Here is an 18,203-nt window from a genome sequence, read left to right on the forward strand (position 1 = left end):
GTAATAATTGAATTTGTGTTTTGTCATGATGACTCATTAACGAGAAAGTGTTCGTTATGTGCAAATGCGTAGCAATACCACGAGCAGAACTGTTCTCAAGCTTTCTTTCTTTCTTCGATTACCCGCCATCTATGTCTATGAACACTGTCGCAGAGTCTGTGGCGCCAGCTGCCCATTCCTATTGCCAAAATTTGACAGGAACTTCCGCCGATATGTTTGGTACTTTCTCTCTTAAAAACAAACATATTGAGACAAGTACTGAAACAAATAGAGTACAGAAATACTGCGAAGAAAAAAAAACAATAAAGAACGTTGTTTTTCTTTCTTCAATAGCCGCGTAGACGGGAAATTGAAGCTGTATCATTGTTACGTCTTGATGGGTCGCTGAGGCAGAACAAAAAAAACAAACACTGAACACATTACTGGCTTCCTCACCGCTATTCCCCCAGTATGAAGAAATAACAGAAGCCATAAAAGATAAACAAAGGCAACAAACAATTGCTTTAAGCAAATGTCTATGCACGTGTATTTTTTGTTCTAAGCTGGACATTTTTGTTTTTTGACAATCCTTACTTTCCAGCATGGCTAGAGCGTGAAATTACGAGGATATAAAGACGTTATGGGAGATATGGATGCGATGAGCGAACATAAGGCTGAATCGTCGATGTAAAGTTTGAGAGGCCATCTAAATATATACACGCGTGTATAGCCGACACCGGCTCCGTTATACGTGACGATGGGTTGTAAGCTACTTTCTCATTCCTAGACACTGCGAGTTAAAAAAAGAGAGCTCTCGTAAGGAGGCATGTTAAAGACAGAAAGTATAACAGACGTATAAACATTGCCGCGCGCACGTGCTACGGCTATCCATTATGACTTGAAAGCTGGCGAGGAAGTCTTACGAAATTGGGTTAGAAAAAATAAGGAGTTCTCACATGCGCGGTTAAACAGAATGTTGGCGTCGAATGTGTACACGGTAAACCTGAAGGAATTGTAAAAATGCATTCATATACATTGCGAGACAGGTGATAGTTAATATTGCGCTGCTCTGCATATATATATATATATATATATATATATATATATATATATATATATGTATATATATATATATATATATATATATATATATATATATATATATGTATATATATGTATATATATATATGAAGGCCCACATAGACCCAGATTCTTCATTGCTTACTTTTTTCATCGATCACGTGCCTTTGCGACGAAGGAGTTAGTCATACTATTTTAGTGATGAAATTAAATATTTGGTACCAGGTCGTGTAAACAAACGTCACAACTGAGTGAAGGGAGAAAAATGAAGCGATAAAGCTAAGAAAGAAACCAATGCGGCCTAACGCCACGCGTTTGGCTGAAGTCAGGTGGTTTTGTGGTACTAGCTGAAATTCTACGAACGTTTAGAAAAGTAGGCACCATAACCAGCAGTGGTACTATCGATTTGTTACAGTGACCGGTGGTAAAGGCAAAAGGATAAAGAGCAAACCAACACGAGAAGATAAATTGCGTACACAATTTACTTGGTAGCATGCAGTGTTGCGAAATTCTGCCATTTATTTGTTGTTGTTCACCTAATATGCCCTCAGAGTCAGAGATATTACAGAAGGCAATGGTTAAATGAGCCCAAAAGTAACCAGCAGCAGTAATATTTATTTATTTATTTATTTATTTATTTATTTATTTATTTATTTATTATTTATTTATTTATTTATTTATTTATTTATTTACGAGTGCCATACAAGGCCCTCGCGGGGCATTGGGTAAGGGGGGCAATACAGATTGTACAAAATAGGGATAAATATAGATAGGTGAAATATTGATTAGTATAGAAGGTGTAAGTGAACACACGAACGTAATAAGCGCAAAATATACTAAAAAAGCGAGGTATAGTGTGCGAAGGTGTTATACACAAGATAATATAAAAGTAACTATAGTTAAGCAGTAACAGTTAAACAAAATATAAAAACAGACGTAAGAGTTTTCGCGAATAAATGTGCACAAATGGGGAAAAGGTGAAAAAAAGAATAAAATAATGCCGGTAACAGTACTATATAAGCCCGGATGAATGTGATAATGCCGTACATGAGATTTCTGTCACATTTTTTTTTAAAGATTAGTCAAGAACTTCGCGTGGTCTCGTTCTGATGCGAGATCATCTGGTAGATCATTACGCAAGAGAAACACTCGTGAGAGAACCGATAGGTTGAAAGCGTCAGTTTCACCGTACATGCGTGTACGTCATATACGGACAAAATGCTGCGTATCTCTTGAGTGGCGAGTGTGCATGCAGTCATTGAGAAATTGGCCTTGCCACATAAGTAATATATAACAATTGTAGGTGAATATAAAACCGTAGCTACCAAAAAAAAAGCATGGTAAGACAGAGAAACAAGAAAAACGTTTAATAAAACGAGCCAGTTAAATCCCTGTACAGTATAAGCGGCTATGTTTCACAATATTAGCTAAATATTTATTTAAGATATCATTATTTATAACGCAAGCAACGCGCGCAGTCTACACTTGCAATGTGAAAAATTATTTTCGTATGGCGGAACGCCAATCTAGTTACGACAGTTCGGCCACAGTGATACGCCACAGGGAGGTAGTGTGTTCATCAGAAAAGATAGGATGTTGAAGCGTGTGGAATTGCCACAGACGAGAGACCAGTTGCGGTAAGGATGGCATGAAAGTGTGAAGTTAGATTTCGTTCATTCACAGTGACATTTAGATACTCAGTATAAAGCGGGTCGCACAGTTCTCTACAATATCTCAAGATGTTTTTTCATTGTCCATGGATATGAATCGCACACTTCTGCGGTGTACACGAATTGAAGTCGTGCTGATTTATGTAAGGCAGACTCTTTAGTGTTGAACGCGCGTGTGGGAAGTTTTGGGGAGTACGTCTGAGCGTTCGTCGAGCGTTGCTAGTTAAGTACGTAATGAGAACGTTCCCGGTGAGGTTATTTATCATGTGAACTTAGAGCAATTTTCAACGAAGAATTCGTTCTCAAGGAGTGCTCCTGGCAGCAATAAGCTTCCAACTCATGGGTGGAGCTGGTCAGACAGAGGCATAATTATTAAAGGCATTTATTAAAGGAATATTTTCATGCCCTACCTCTTGCACAAGTTCGCACTTGCGCTAAAGTACGTTTGATGATTATCCGCGTTGTTACAGTCAGATCTTTTGCAAATACAGCCATCAACGAATACGTGCGTTTGAGATGAAATGCAGTTCAAATACACGTCGTTCACATAGATGGGGTAAAGAAGCGTGCCAAGAACGGATCCTCGCATCAGGTCGGAATGGAGGGCTTAATTAGTTGTTAACGTCGCTAGAAAAAAAAATCATTTTGGACCGTTGGCGCCATAATAAAACAGCTTCACTAACGTGAAACCTGTGGAGGGGCTAAGCATGCAGTAAACGCCGGTGTTTCCCACAACAAAATCACTGCTAATGGGCAATGAGAAACAGAGTAAGGAGTAGACAAAGAAATCCGCAGTACGCTTTTAGTTAACGCGCACACTGCGAATCATTATTATTCAACTACGCACAAGAGAAATATCCAATCGACACTACATTACAGGTCAAGATGCAGTGCCTATATACACGGGGTGGCCAGTGAAGGGTTGTGCAGCGCGAGCAATCGGTTTTCTCAATCAAGAAACTCGCTCACAGACGGTGCCTGCGTCGGCATTGTCTCTCGCCGGGCGAGGGCCCGTTCTTATCCCTTGCGAGCTGGTGGTATAGCGTTCATCGCAGAAAAAGCGTTTCCATATCAACACGCGCCGTTCGCTCTCTGTCGCCACACGCCGAGCGCTGAGGCGGTGGCGCCCTTTCTTGCGCTGAAGCAAATGGACAAGACACGACGATACACACGGCGACAGGACAAGACGATGCCCGCCGACATCTTAATGTGCTTCGGCCCTCAAATAAGATGGTTATGTAGTACTTAAGAACTTAGAAACTTGAAATGCGCAGGTTTAACTCAATAAACGCTAGCCTAGGATGTTTTAATTTGATGGCAAAAAAAGAGACTCGCTGAAACCATATTTCCTCTCTGGTCCCTTAAGCAGCCCCTTGCGGTTGTGCGTCTTTCGTACTGATATGATATAAGGAGGCGCTAGAGCATGAATAAGGCACCGGCTACATCTTGGATCTTCTGCGTCTTCTTTAAGTCTGAGCGCACCAGTAATGCGTAAAACAAGATCATTCGAACGGATGCCGTCATTGTAGTGAACAGTGGTCACTCACCAGTGATGAGGACTTGTATCTCGTTCTTCTCCTCGGAACCTGCTCCGTTGCTGACTACGCACACATACGTGGCGCTGTCCTGGACCGACGCCCGACGGAACACGAGGGTGCCACCTACGAGCACGATGCCCGGATCGGTGAGAGGCAGCAGCGGTCGCAGTCTGGCACCGTACTGACGGTACCAGCGATACGAAGGCTGCGGGTGGCCCTGGGCTTCGCACGGCACGAACAGCGCTGACCCTTGCGGTCCTTCTACCTGTCGGCTCCCGTGGATAACCTTGGCAGGAATGCTGGAGTGAGGCTCTGCCGAAACACAAAGTGGGAGTCCATTGCGAACTCGCACTTGGGAGGACAGCGCGACAGTAACGTAGACAATTGCGATGGAAAACTTGTGTTACACACGTCGGTGAGTCATAATGATCTGGCGGTGGCAGTGCAGATTAGAAAAAATAAGCCAGATATACATGCCAGTATTGGCCCATTTTTCTTCATTCACCTGTTGGGAATTGTGATGTGATACATTATACTCCGTAAAATCGCAGTATAACCCACTCTTCTTTGTGTAAAGGACAACGGCGGTAAAAATATATTGGATGCAAAGTTCGACTGCAATTACCACTTAGGGAGGCCTCCTTCGACGTCAAAACAGTAAATGGAGGGCTTCTCAAACTGGTATACAGCTCTGTATATTCGCTACCGCGAAAGTGTACGCACATATATTAACTTACTGCTTATGTGATTATGCAATGCCCCATATTTTCTTCTACTACATGTGCACGTGACCTACAGAACTTTGTATTATATTCTCTTGAATCACGCACTACATGATACAAAGCTTTGGTCCATATTGGCGTCATTGCTTCATGTCCCTGCGTGGGATAAATCTAGTGCTTTGCCTAGCGCTACGCGGCCACGAGGCGATGCAGGCATGAGTCACCGTAGGCCGGACGCTGGTGCGACGCAGGAAGCGTGGCGCTATATCTCGAAAGAGACGACAAAAACCGCGCCAAAGTTGTTTTCACTGCTTGCCGGAATGTTCTCGTTGTGTTCTCGCAAAGGTGCTCGGATGCAGTAGTTTGAATGCCCGGATTTTTGGCTCAAGTCACTTGAAGATCGCCGGCAACGGGAGCTAACAGCATTTCATGCTTAAAGGGGTTTCATGAACACCCCTTAAAGGGCTTGTTGAAAAAACGACATCCTGCGGAAAGGTGACACGGCTATGAACAGCTCAGCCAAATATTGCAGTCGAGCGCGCCGCGTAAAGGCTGCAAGCGGAGCGCGAAGTTGGTATTTTCTCAGGAGCCCTCTCTTCAAACTCAGGCCGGTTCTCACTTTCGTCGGTGGGCGGAGCGCTTGCCAGTTGACGTCGCGTATCTGCTTCTCCGCGTCACAAAAGACCGTCATTGGCCGATAGCCGACATAAATCGAGAGCGGCGTTCTGATCAGCAATACGTTTTGTTGGGCTAGTTGGTTCATGACTTCTGAAGGAAAAAATTGTAGCGCAAAGCAACACACGGACAGACAGAGAGGTAGCGCCAGTCCCGTCCTCTCTGTCTGTCCGTGTGTTGCTTTGCGCTACAATTTTTCGTTCTGATCAGATGCGCTTCTTGCCACGAGGTGCCGCCACTTGCCGGTGCCGCACTCCTCAATCTGCTAAATTTACACGGTAGCCACACTCGCGCGCGCGAATCACAGCGCAGGAGAGCGATCGCGTTTCACGACACGCGCTGACGTAACTTCTTTCCCCCATGCCATGCCTCACTGTGTAGCTTCCAGTGCGCCCGTCGGGACGAGAAAAGAGTAAAAGAGCTGAGAGCGTGCGCCAAAACCCCGTCACTCCACCGTTCTTGACGGATTCGAGAAATTTTTGCGGAAATCGATTCGGGAGGCAGTCAACTCCGATAGGGAAGTCATTACATCATTACTTAGAAAAGTGCGTCATGACCCCTTTAAAGGTGCACTAAAGAAAGAAACAATTTTTCGCGTATTAGTAAATTTGTCTTTCCTAATACTGTAATCACTACCCTTGCCGCGAGTGGACGCTTGGTAAGTGAGAAAACGCGCAAAACGAAAATGCGGTTGGCAACGCCACCTCAAAATTTCCGCACCAATAGCCGTGATGTCATATATTTTGGCGGTGTCTACTGGGGCCTACATAGTTGCTAGCCGGCAAAGAAGTTGTACACTGTTCTCTGAGCAGGCCAGAGACTTAAAATACCAAGTTTCAGGATATTTCGTTAAACCATTGTTTCCAAAATATGAAAAGAGCTTTTTGAAATTCGCGATGTCAAGTGCGGAGATTTCGGCGCGATATTTAAAAATGAAAGCTTTGACCTTGAATATATATTCTATGAATAAAGCTATGGTGGTGAAATTAAGGACACTAGAGTTTTCGGAGCATAATTTATCAGTCCAAACAGAAATGTTTAAAAACTTTGCTGTAAGAGAACGCCCGCTCGTACCAGTTATCACAAGTTTTCCGGCCGTGATGCTGCTGACCACGGCACCGGTGAGCGTGTCCTTGGTCTGGCACTGGAACGAGTGGTGGCTGTCTTCAGGCCCTGCACGACGAACGTGCAGCTCGCCCGTCGTGAACGCCACGTACTTCGAATTTTCATCTGCACCGTCGCACACAAAACAAAGAGAGACACATGTTGAACAAACGTGCTGGCAAATATGACCAGTAATTGCTGCAATCAAAACAAAAAGGATTCGCATGTCACCATGCATCGTTAACGTGTACGAGCTTCGCGAGGACTAGGCCGTTTGCTACGTCAAACTAAGTATCCATTTTATGTTCCCAGAACACACCTTCCATCAACAATAACTAAAGCGGAGCAGGCTGCCTCTCTCACGCTGTTAGCCCAGCACAAAATTGATTCCAAGCATTTCACGCATTTTGTTCAAAAAGGCCACATAAAAGCTACGGTGCTTCTCTTTATTCCTTGCAAAGCAATTACAGAAATCAACTCTTACGCTTCTTCATCGAAGTGAAAACAAAGTTGCGAGTACTAGCCAAAATTGATGGGCATGAAAGCAAGCGTTGGCTAAACTCAAGCAGCTGCTCTCCTAAACGCCGCAGATAATTGTGAGGCGTCGTTCTCTGTATCCACTCGTAAGCTGCCTAGACAAATTTTAGGTGACTGTGTTTTGTTTGGAAGGCCCAGAAGAGTGCTTAGTATACCATTAATGATGTGAATTTCCCGTTTATAATATAGCAGGGGCCATAAAACGTACAAATAAGGAGAAAAGCTACTATAAAGCCTACTCTATAAGTATTGTTGCACACCGTTTCCGACTCTTTGGTAAGTTTTGAACTTTAGGGACACATTCTTATCCTGGTCAAATGATATTGCCCTAATATCGCCCAAAATTAGACAGAAACGTCATTCTTATTCCTTAATCGGCTACTCTCTTTTTTTTCTTCGTGCGTTATTTCGCGCTCGTCATTGCTTTTACAGAAAGCCTCACAGTTGCTGACCTCCGAAATATGCCGTGTGACGCAAACAGTTGCACACAAAGGTATAATTGCAGAGTAATTATCCCTCCAACTAAGCTACCTAAATATCAACTCCACTTTATGTTGCTTTAAACATTTCTTCCTGCTCCTCGCATAGGTATGAAGCGGGAAAGAAGAAATCGGACTTGAAAATGCTCGTTTTGGTTACAGCGATGCTTTAAGGCTACAATACTGGGCAACAGGTGTCCAATCGAGGAAATTGTGCAATGGTATTGACTTCTGGCATTTTTACTGCAGGTGTATGTCAGAAAAGTTACTTTCCCTGTTTCCTTATTTTTTTCTTGGTTCCCTGCATATTCACTCTGTTAGTGGAGAACTTTATGCTGGCACTAAGAAATAGGAAGTCATGGTTTGCAATCTGAAATTTATATTGAATATATTGTGTTTCGGCTCCTATTTACTGATTAAGCTTGTAAGAAATGAAGCTTGGGCTCGAGGATTCACTAAGACGGTGTTAACAGCGCATAGACGATAAGGAGAAGGACAAGATAAGTTGCGGCAAAGCGTGCTCCTTGCCTCTACTTAACCTGTCCATTTTCCTTATCATCTATGCGCGGTTAATAACTTCCTAACTGATCCGTAACGACAATTCTGACGGAATCACTGAGCATCACAGCATACTGCAACACTAGCGACGATAAAATAACCTTGATGAGCGAGTTATTGACCAGAGAGCCGATTCGTAATGAAAGTGATCTTCTACATCTCAACTGAATAAAGTAAGTCGTCGCTTTAGATAAACACTAGCGTTTCATGAGCGTTTCGCGCTTACCTGGAATGGCTTGCACAGATATGATGAAGCCGTCGCTGCGGACCCACGACGTCACGACGACGTATTCTCGGACGTAGTTTGGAACGTGGCACCGAAGCACGCCGGTGTTCATGCGGATTACGAAGTCGTCGTAGACGCGAATCTCGTACTGCTGCTGCACCACTGCGAGAATCAAACGAATGACAGGACCACCATCATTATATAATGCATGACACTTTTCTCAAGTATCCTGACCGGTATACATTATACCTGCTCTTACCACGAAAATAAATCGATTCTGTGTAATTTACTTGAATACGCATAACGCATTGAATCGATACGAAGGTATTGATTATATCACACCTCTCTGTGTTCAGGTATACTATCATCATCATCATCATCATCATCATCATCATCAGCAGCAGCAGCAGCAGCAGCAGCAGCAGCAGCAGCAGCAGCAGCAGCAGCAGCAGCAGCAGCCTGTCTACACCCACTGCAGGGCAAAGGCCTCTCCCCTGTTCCGCCAATCAACCCGGTCCTGTGCTTTCTGCTGCGACGCTATACCTACAAACTTCTTAATCTCATTTACCCACCTAATTTTCTGTCTCCCCCTAACGCGTTTGCCATCTCTTGGAATCCAGTCAGTTACCCTTAATGACCACCGGTTATCCTGCCGACGTGCTACATGCCTGGTATACTATGGGTATACTATATACACTGTTTATTGGGAGAGCAATTCAATTTGACGACCGAAACATATCTTCAAAAAAAAATACATAAAGCGCTAGCACTTGAGTACGCGTGAGAAAGAGAGAGAGAGAAGATAACGAAAGGATGCTGATGCTGATTTAATGAATGCTGATGTTGTTTTTTGCTTTGTCATACGCCTAGTGCGCCATTCTAGAGGTTTCCAGAATGGAAACATTTACGCAAACCACAGCACACAAACATGCACAAGCACACGTAATAACAAGTAACTACATGACCGAAGTCGTTGTATTTGAGACATGGGCTATGGCGCTGGTAGCGTGTTGCAGGCAACCAAGGTACTGTTTAGCTTTCACAGTGCATCGCGACTTGCACAGAGTATAGCTCATTCTTTCAGTATTGAAGATGAAAATATATAAGTTCCTGTTTCATTCCGCCGTTATAGTAATTCATACAGTTGTACTTCTGCAGAACACTTTTCTGTCACATGAACGAATGATCAGACAGAAGATATAATACAGAAGGAAATGATTATTGCTCTAGCCTGAACTGAGGACTAGGACAAAGAGACACACCAAGACGAGCGCTACTTCCAACTAGGTTTAAGTTCACAAGTTAGGACAAAATACAGCGTATATCTTGGGCGGCGAGTTTGCATGCAAACAATGATAAATGTTTAGTAAGCGCTGTCCTGTCTCCTTCTTGTAGTGTGTGTTTTTTGGTGCGCTTCAACCATGTTTTCAAAAATGGTAAATGTGCCTGTCCACACAAGAAGAAAGCGTATGCTCCGTCGGACACGCATTGTGTATGGAAATTTGTTTGCAGTGGGAATACAGTCCGATGCATTTTCGAATAAATTGTAAACGTTTAAAGCTATTTCACTGGCGAACTTTGTTAAGTGTTCTAAAACAAGGCTGCACACGTGCATTCATCGACACAACCACAACAAAATAAATAACTAAATAAAGAACAAAGAAAGAAAGAAGGAGAGAGAGAGAGAAAAGAAAGAAAGAAAGAAAGAAAGAAAGAAAGGAAGAAAGAAAGAAAGAAAGAGAGAAAGAAAGAAATAAAGAAAGAAAGAAAGAAAGAAAGAAAGAAAGAAAGAAAGAAAGAAAGAAAGAAAGAAAGAAAGAAAGAAAGAAAGAAAGAAAGAAAGGCCAACAATAAATGCATTCCTGAATGCCTCTCCTACAAAAAAAAAAATAGAATGCAGGCTCAAAGCACACGATAAATAACTGTATAGGAACAAGTATAGGAAGTGGTTAAGTAGGGATATTTAACACTCCAGCATGATTCGCTCTCACGTCCACTAAGCTCACGCTGTCAACGAGACCTGCCTGAAAAGGGGGAGCTTCAAATCGCCGCCCGCGATGACGGGTTAAAAGCTCACGCCTGCACCATATAGAGGAGTGGGGTAGTCACCTTGGCAAAATGCAACCCAATTACGTGCGCAGAAAGATGTCGAAGTCCTTGAAGCCAAAAGTGCGAAGTCAGAATCAGGGTGTCGGAACGAAATGTTTTTCGTTTCGGTTTTAGTTTCGTTCCACCGCAAAAAGTTCCGTTCCGTTTCTGTTCCGGAACGAAAAAAAAAAATGTTCCGTAACGGTTCGTAACGGCTTTTTTTTGTATGCAAAAATTTGAAGTTAAGGTAATCATTAAAAAAAAACATTGGATTTGTGATGCAGTTACTTGCCCTCCTTTTTAGAAAGCGGGACAAGGGCGAAACATGTTGTTCAGAGGAGTGGAAGTAACTGTACCACGAATTCCTACCAACCAGCACAAACCATTATTAATTTCAAAGTCGTAGTATTTATTTTCTCAAAAGACGAACATGAATTTGTTTAGTGGGCTCAATGCTTTGTGTCAAGGGAGTGAGCACGATCTCAGAAGCAGCACGTCATTGAGAGTACTCTCTGATGTGCGAGACCGCTGTTCTGATAAAAAGATCGCCAGGCCGGCGCGGAACACGCATCTCAGTCACAGTGAAAGCTGGAAGAGCCGGACTTTGTAGAGCCCGTTGTAGAGTCTGTTGGGGCAACGAATACAAGTACACATGCAATGTACACACTACGCCATAAATCATCGCAATTTTTCTGAAGTAACGAAGTTCCCGCTAGGCCATTTTCCGTCATTCTTCGGAGAATCGTGGTAACCGCTACACATCTGTAAGACATTATGTGCACTTTGGGCTGTGGCTGATGATGATGAAGAATTATGGCTGAGCAATTTGCAGTGAGTGGGAAGCAGTGTTGCGGAATGGGCGCCTCCATTCCATTCCATTCCAATTCCATTCCGGGGAATTAGAACTTGCCGCAATTCCATTCCTTTCAATTCCTCGGAATGAAAAAACTTAGCCGATTCGGACTCTGGGAATGGAATGGAAGTTCAATTTCATTCCTGCAATTCCTCAACGTAGGAAATGCATCTTGATAGTTTTATCGAGTTAAGAATGAACGCCCCATAGAGCTGATGTCATCAGATGCATTAAGAACTGCAAAAGTACGCAAAACACGTTACCAAGGTCGAGGGATAGTATAGCTTGGCGGCATATCTCGTGCAGTACAACCATCCTACTAATTCCCATAGGGACAGTTCTCCCGCTACTTATAGTATTTGCATGATGAGCATGCTCGAACGAATGGTGGTGTTTTAATATTGTTTAAGCTTCAATGTGTTAATGCTAAAATGACGACATAGCGTATTTTTATGCTGACAAAAGTAGTATTCAAGAAGACTACGCAGTTTTGTCACACGTCTAGAGCGGTCGTGAATATGGAGAAACTAAGATTTGGTTAATGGGGAGCAAAACCCTGTAGATCTGCTGGTATTAGTTGGAACAGTGCACCGCTCGGGCACCTTGTGCCTTTGTATCGAATACGGAACACTGGGCCGCACTGCTCGTCAGCACTCACGCTTGTCAAGCGCGCCTCGCAAGCATGGATGGGGTGAGCCTGTGCGCAGGTATGCAATGCCTTCCTTGTAGCAAAGGCTATTTACGCGTGTGAGGTACTAAACTGCTCGTGAGATAAAGATCAGGCTGTGCATAGAGTATTCGCCACTTTCGTGTGGGGGTATCAATGGGAACCAGCGCGCAGGGGTAATTTGTTTCTCCCTTCGATATCTGCTGGGATAATGCATTTGTTTGTACACTAACTTATGCGTCGGTTTGCAGCAGGCGCGTTGCATATAAATGTACCGTGCTTGTAATCAGCCAAGCCATTTTAGCAATTCTGCTTTATGGTTAATTTCGAGGCTCTGACTTCCTAATGTTTGAAGATTCAAAAACAGCACGTAGACCAAAACGTGCTCTATTTTCGGGAAAAGACGTAATTCCATTCCCATTCCATTCCTTCAAGCGTTGTCCCCATTTCGTTCCGGGGTCGCGAAAAAGTGGAATGATCCCGGAGTCATTCCAATTCTGGTGGGACAACTCCGCAACACTGGCGGCAAGCATTCAACTACACACTCTTCGCGCTATTAGCATTGTGTGATGACTGGTTGTTATTTTACTCTTCTGCCACGTTATATTACATAAGTTAACACGATTCACTGCCCGACATGACACCTGTATATAGTATTTTTCCGAAGGAGTTACAAGCACCAGCGTGGCACTGTGGTGGAAGACCTGACTACCACGCAGAGGGCGCGAGTTAAACTCCCATCCGATCCTAGAAATTTCTTTCTCATTTAATTTTTTCTTATATCACGCGATACTGGTCACGGACACTGGCGGCGGCGGACAACTATGGCACCAAAATTAGCTGTTGTGGTCTCATAACAGCTTTAACTGTAACAAACTTCAGCGCCGACAACGCACTCTTCACTTTGGCCTGCGTGACAGGAGCGCAAAAGCCCACTTGCGTTAATATAAATATCTCTGGTTGCCACTGTTTTCGTTTTTCGCACGATTTGAACGTATATTTGCTTTGGAATTCCTGCCTGAGGTACGCACTAATACTGTATTCAGAGATATGCTCACATTGCATGTGGTTAGTTGTTCCGAATTGGGAAGTTTTCTCGTGAACCGAAAAACGATTGAAAAAATTTCGGTTTCGCTCTGGAACAAAATAATCGATAAAGTTTCGGTTACGTTTTCGTTCCGGTCAAAAATATCGTTTTTTTCGTTTTTCGTTTTCGGTTTTCGTTCCGTTCCGACATTCTGGTCAGAATAGCTCAACAGAAAGCTACAGAAGTCATTTACGAAGGTCACAAAAAAAAAAAATCAGCTTTTGCCATCGCTACCGCAACAACATGGTCAGCAATTCCTCTCGCCGTTAACACTTTCCTCACCGCGACCCTTGTCACCTAACTCGACGTGAAGGGATCTCGGAGGCGTGCTTTCTGCAGGGGTTAATGAAAAAGGGTTCTAGCCTATCGCAGAGTTATAACGTGCACACAAGAACAACGACACAAAATAGAGGGCCATGGAGGAAGCAGGCTCGTTGGGAGAAGTAGGCCCCGGTCATTTTTCAATCGAACAACCTTATTACACCAGGCTTTGGGCCCCAGGCGTTCGTTTCGTCGCCCATGGGCTTCCCGAAATGCGATCCCAGTAGCCAGGGCCGAAGCGTGCTCTGAATCCCGAAAGCAGCCAGACGTTTGCGCTGCGAGAAGACGTCTGCGTGTCACATGTGGACGACGCGGCTTCAATTAGATTGCCGCTCTGGATTGAAGGAGGCCGAGGAAAGAGTTCTGCCCGAGAAAGCACCCAGGCAGAACGAGCGATTGTATCTCCCGCATACGGCTGAGGAAGCAGATGGAAAGATTTATTCGTAGGTGACAAGCGGATAAAAAATAAATTGCGCCAATATACCGGAGTATACAAATCAATGGGAAATAGCTAGAGATAAGGACACTTCGTAATAAAATGAAAACTCTTCTACTGTGGTGGCAATACCTCGAAAGCACTCTCTAGTAAAGAGAGATGCATATCCAAGGGAAATACAAACAGAAAAGACATTAAATATGGATGCACTCGTGATTTCAAATATAGTCCTGTAGAATCTAAGTATTAATAATAAAATGTAATGCGTATGATACAAAATAAAAAAATGCCTTTGTTGAACGTGGCTAAACTAAGGTTGTAGAGCTCGTTTGCTTGCATTAGGTCAGGACGAAACCTTTGGTTTGCGGACATTCTAACATTAACGCGTGTCTCAGTTTAGGCAAAGACAAGACTTTGTTCTCCCGAAGTGCGGGATCCTGGCGACAAGCCTCCTGGGTTGAGCTGCAGCATGTCTCGCGCGCCGCTGCACGCTGTTCCTGCCTACGGCCATGCGCGCGAATGCGCTTTTCCTTCAGCGCGACTAAGGCGTTTCGCTGGAGCTCTTTGGCCTGCGTTACGACGACACGCGATGCACGTGTAACGAAGCGAGTGATCAACTCTCCCATACGCCGGAGAAACGTCGGCGCGAACTCATCAGCGAGAACTTTTTGCCATCTCCTGGGCGATGTGTAAAAAAATTCCCTGCGGTGCTGACGCAAGTCATAGACACTAGTGAGACCTTGGTTCAGCTTGAAGGTCAGAATCACTGAAAGAGGTGTTTTCTGCGTGTATACCTGGAGTAGTAGAGCTATCGCTCAAAAATAAATGATGAGCATGGTTTCGACTGCGAACTACGATTGCCCTACATGGCACCGCAATCAAGAGAGATAGAAAGGGAGATAGGGTGAGAAACATATCTAGCGAGAGAAAAATGATATGCGGAAGGCGGGCAGGTTAACCGGAATACAAATATTCAATCTGTTACCCTGCACAGGAGAAGGAGGAAAAAGAAGCAGAAATGAAAGAAGCCTATAGAGTGATAGAGGTGTAGGCTTACAACTAAAAACACACAAACAAAAAAATCATTGGAGTGCCATAGTCGTTCATCGGGAACAACCGCGAAAAGTATCCATAACATGCTTATGCTCTGGACAGATCGCCGTAAACAACCCATTTTCACCAGACCAGCCAACCTCCAAAAAAAGCCCAGTATCCTTACCACAGAGCTCGGCGTGCACGCTGGGTGTATTACACACTACAACGCCACATGCCCTTTGCTGTATTATAGTAGCACCAGTTTACCGTTGACTGCTTTTCCTCGTTATCAGGTCACGCTTCCTCACTCGCATTGGCGGTTTTTTGCAGCTGCAACTGCGCCGCCTCATTTTATGCATACGCCGTTGCGCTGTGCGCTAAAGTGGTAGCGTGCGGTGGTGGAATCGTCTGTCAGGCCACCGTAAAAGAAGTCCCATGCTTCGGTCAGCGCAAGCGTGCGCTGCAAACCAATTAGAAATCAGCCTTGACAAGCGGCGCGACGAACCGCTCTGCTGACCCAACACCATATTTTCTCGCCACGGCAGGTCAGCAATCGGGAGGTAACAAGAGCGCGAGCTAAGATAAGGACACTGAAAGAGGACCGGACGAGCGCTGACTGACAAATTTTTATTTGACGCTGAGCGTATGCATATATATTCTACCTTGGACACGCACATCGAAGAAAGTTACACATGCACAATTTTCTAGAAACTCAGCGCTCACCCCGGCCTCTTTCTGTGCACGTGTCTATGCTCGCGTTCTTGTTCCTTCCTGAACATGCACCGACACGCCCAGCTACAAATACTGCTAACGACCAGCAATCGCCAGCCCACATTCACCAGCCGCCCACAAGCTAAACGTGCCAGTAACAAAATGAAATGAGTAACGAGGTTTAAAAAAATTGCTATTTTTCATTAATAGAAAGGCTGGCATTAAAGAAAAATGCACCGAAGCGAGGTATTGCGCTAAAATCTAGGAGAAACGTAAGAAATAAAATTGGAGAGAACTCGTGCACACGAGGTTAGGGAATTCAGCAGTCACTTTGTCCGGGCGAGTTGGTGCGACATTTGCAAAATAGAACAGCACGAAGGAGGAGACGAAAGCCACATTAACCACACGCTGTGGTTAACGTGTTTTTCGCCTCGTCCTTAGTGCTGTTCTTTTTGGCAATTAAACACGACTGCTGTTAAGCTTGCATTATGGGAAGTAGTGGGGTGGGAATCAGGGTGGCAGCGAGGAGCTGCGGGAGGGAAACACCAGATTTTCGCTGCAGTCATCGCGAACTTGTCCGTCGTAACGATGGCTGCTCTACATATTCATTTCTATCACTGCTGAGCACGCCAACCTTATCCAAATCTTGCGCACGCCTAGGCGCTGTCGGTATGGACATAACGGGAATTCGTCGGCCGCACTACAAGCAGTGAGTGCCGCCATTTCAATACAAAAACGTGGAAAAGTGGCCCGCTTGCAAGTTATTCTCGCTCCTTCCAAATAATTTTCCCTGGAGGGAAGTACGTTAAAAAAAGTCATGACATCTCCAATTTATGCTTGGCGTCATAGATTCGGAAGACTTGCACTGTCAGATAAACATTGTCACGGGGCCATGTCAGAACACAGAAGCGCTTGCAATATTTATGGTGACACAGTGAGTCGGGCCACCACAATGAGTACGGCGAACCCAGAAACGCGTCTTTACAAATTGAACGGCTCATAAGAGTAATATATAATAAAGTTGCGAAACTTTGGGAGAAGCAAAACCATTTGAAAGTAAACCTTAGAGAGTAACTGAGCCTTTCAATTTTATAATACTAAAAAACGGCAGATATGATTAGCCGTGCAAAATGTCAAGAACAAAAAAATGGTGTGGAGCGAAGCGTGTAGGGAAGGATGTTTCAGCTCCACTAACATGAAATCTGGGGAGGGGCGAAGCGTGCAGTGTGCGCCGGTGTTTCCCACAGCAAAATCTTTGCTCTTTACTGCTTTACTCGCCACGGGACCACTAACACACCATCGCTTTGCAGATATGTTTCAAGGAATGGTGTTTCAAATAGGTCACTTTACCGTAGAGATGCACGTTTCTGTCTCTGGTTTTAGATAACAAACTTGAGCGCCTCGGTAAATTTCGTGGGGAATTCTGACGCCGCTGCTAAGCCAAACATAATATTTTAGGCAGTATACGACAAACCTTTACCTCATAGTTTGCATAGTATGGACCGGTGGCGAGTAGTGGGATTCACCCAATTCATTTTGTGGCGCACATGCAGATATGTTTCAAGAAGGGTTTTTTTTTAGTAGATGACTTTCCCGTAGAGCTGCACACTTGTGTGTCTGGTTTTAGATACGAAACTTGAGCGCCTCCGTAAATTTCGTCGGGGATTCTGACACCGGTGCTAAGCCAAACAATGTTTTAGGCAGTAACGACGAACCTTTCACTACTATACCGTACTATACGCACTAACCGTACTATTGTACAGTACTATACTGTACTGTACTGTACTGTACTATACTGTATTATACTGTACTAACTGAACTATACTATACCGTACTATACACTAACCGTACTATATGCATAGTACGGACCGGTGGCGAGTAATAGGATTTACCCAATTTTTGTGGCACATACCCGTTTATGATGGACAGTGAGGACGGCACGACACGACGACGTGACAACGACGTGACGACGACATGACACACCGACAAGGCGAGACCCTAAATAGCTTCGCCCCTAATAGGTAGGACACGCCAAACCTTGTCTTCTCTTGGCGGTGATCCTACATACTGCTTCCACAAACTTCATCGCAACTGTGGCTCACGCCTTCGGCAGAAGCCAATGGTCAACGCATAAGCAAGAAAACGCAATACAGTCCACGACGGACTGAGTTTATCCAGACTCTCGACTTTGCCCCCCCCCCCCCCTCCCCACGAGGCCATTACTCTTCATTGTTCACACCCGCGCTTGTCGGTTGTCGTATACGGGTAACGGAATGCCTTGAAGAAACCAGCCGGCACCTACACTGCAAGACACGCTTTCCGTTGACTGCCTTCGCCTCTCTCACGCAGCAAACCCTGTAGAGTCGTTGGAAGCCTCATACGTGTAGTTCCTATCCGAATCGCGAGCGTCAGTGGCAGCTGGTGGACGAGAGGGTCC

At 44.5% G+C, this 18,203-nt stretch overlaps 1 protein-coding gene across 1 annotated transcript in view; it reads right to left on the reverse strand.

Moving 5' to 3' along the window:
* Positions 1-18,203, reverse strand: part of LOC119381640 (Down syndrome cell adhesion molecule-like protein Dscam2) — a 125,950-nt gene that overhangs the window by 28,348 nt on the left and 79,399 nt on the right. Inside the window, 3 exon segments of the mRNA XM_049412850.1 lie at positions 4,277-4,579; positions 6,739-6,894; positions 8,569-8,730. Of these exon segments, the coding sequence (XP_049268807.1) occupies positions 4,277-4,579; positions 6,739-6,894; positions 8,569-8,730 (621 nt within the window).

The sequence above is a fragment of the Rhipicephalus sanguineus genome, chromosome 2 (assembly GCF_013339695.2).
Source record: "Rhipicephalus sanguineus isolate Rsan-2018 chromosome 2, BIME_Rsan_1.4, whole genome shotgun sequence".
Classification (NCBI taxonomy): Eukaryota; Metazoa; Arthropoda; class Arachnida; order Ixodida; family Ixodidae; genus Rhipicephalus; species Rhipicephalus sanguineus.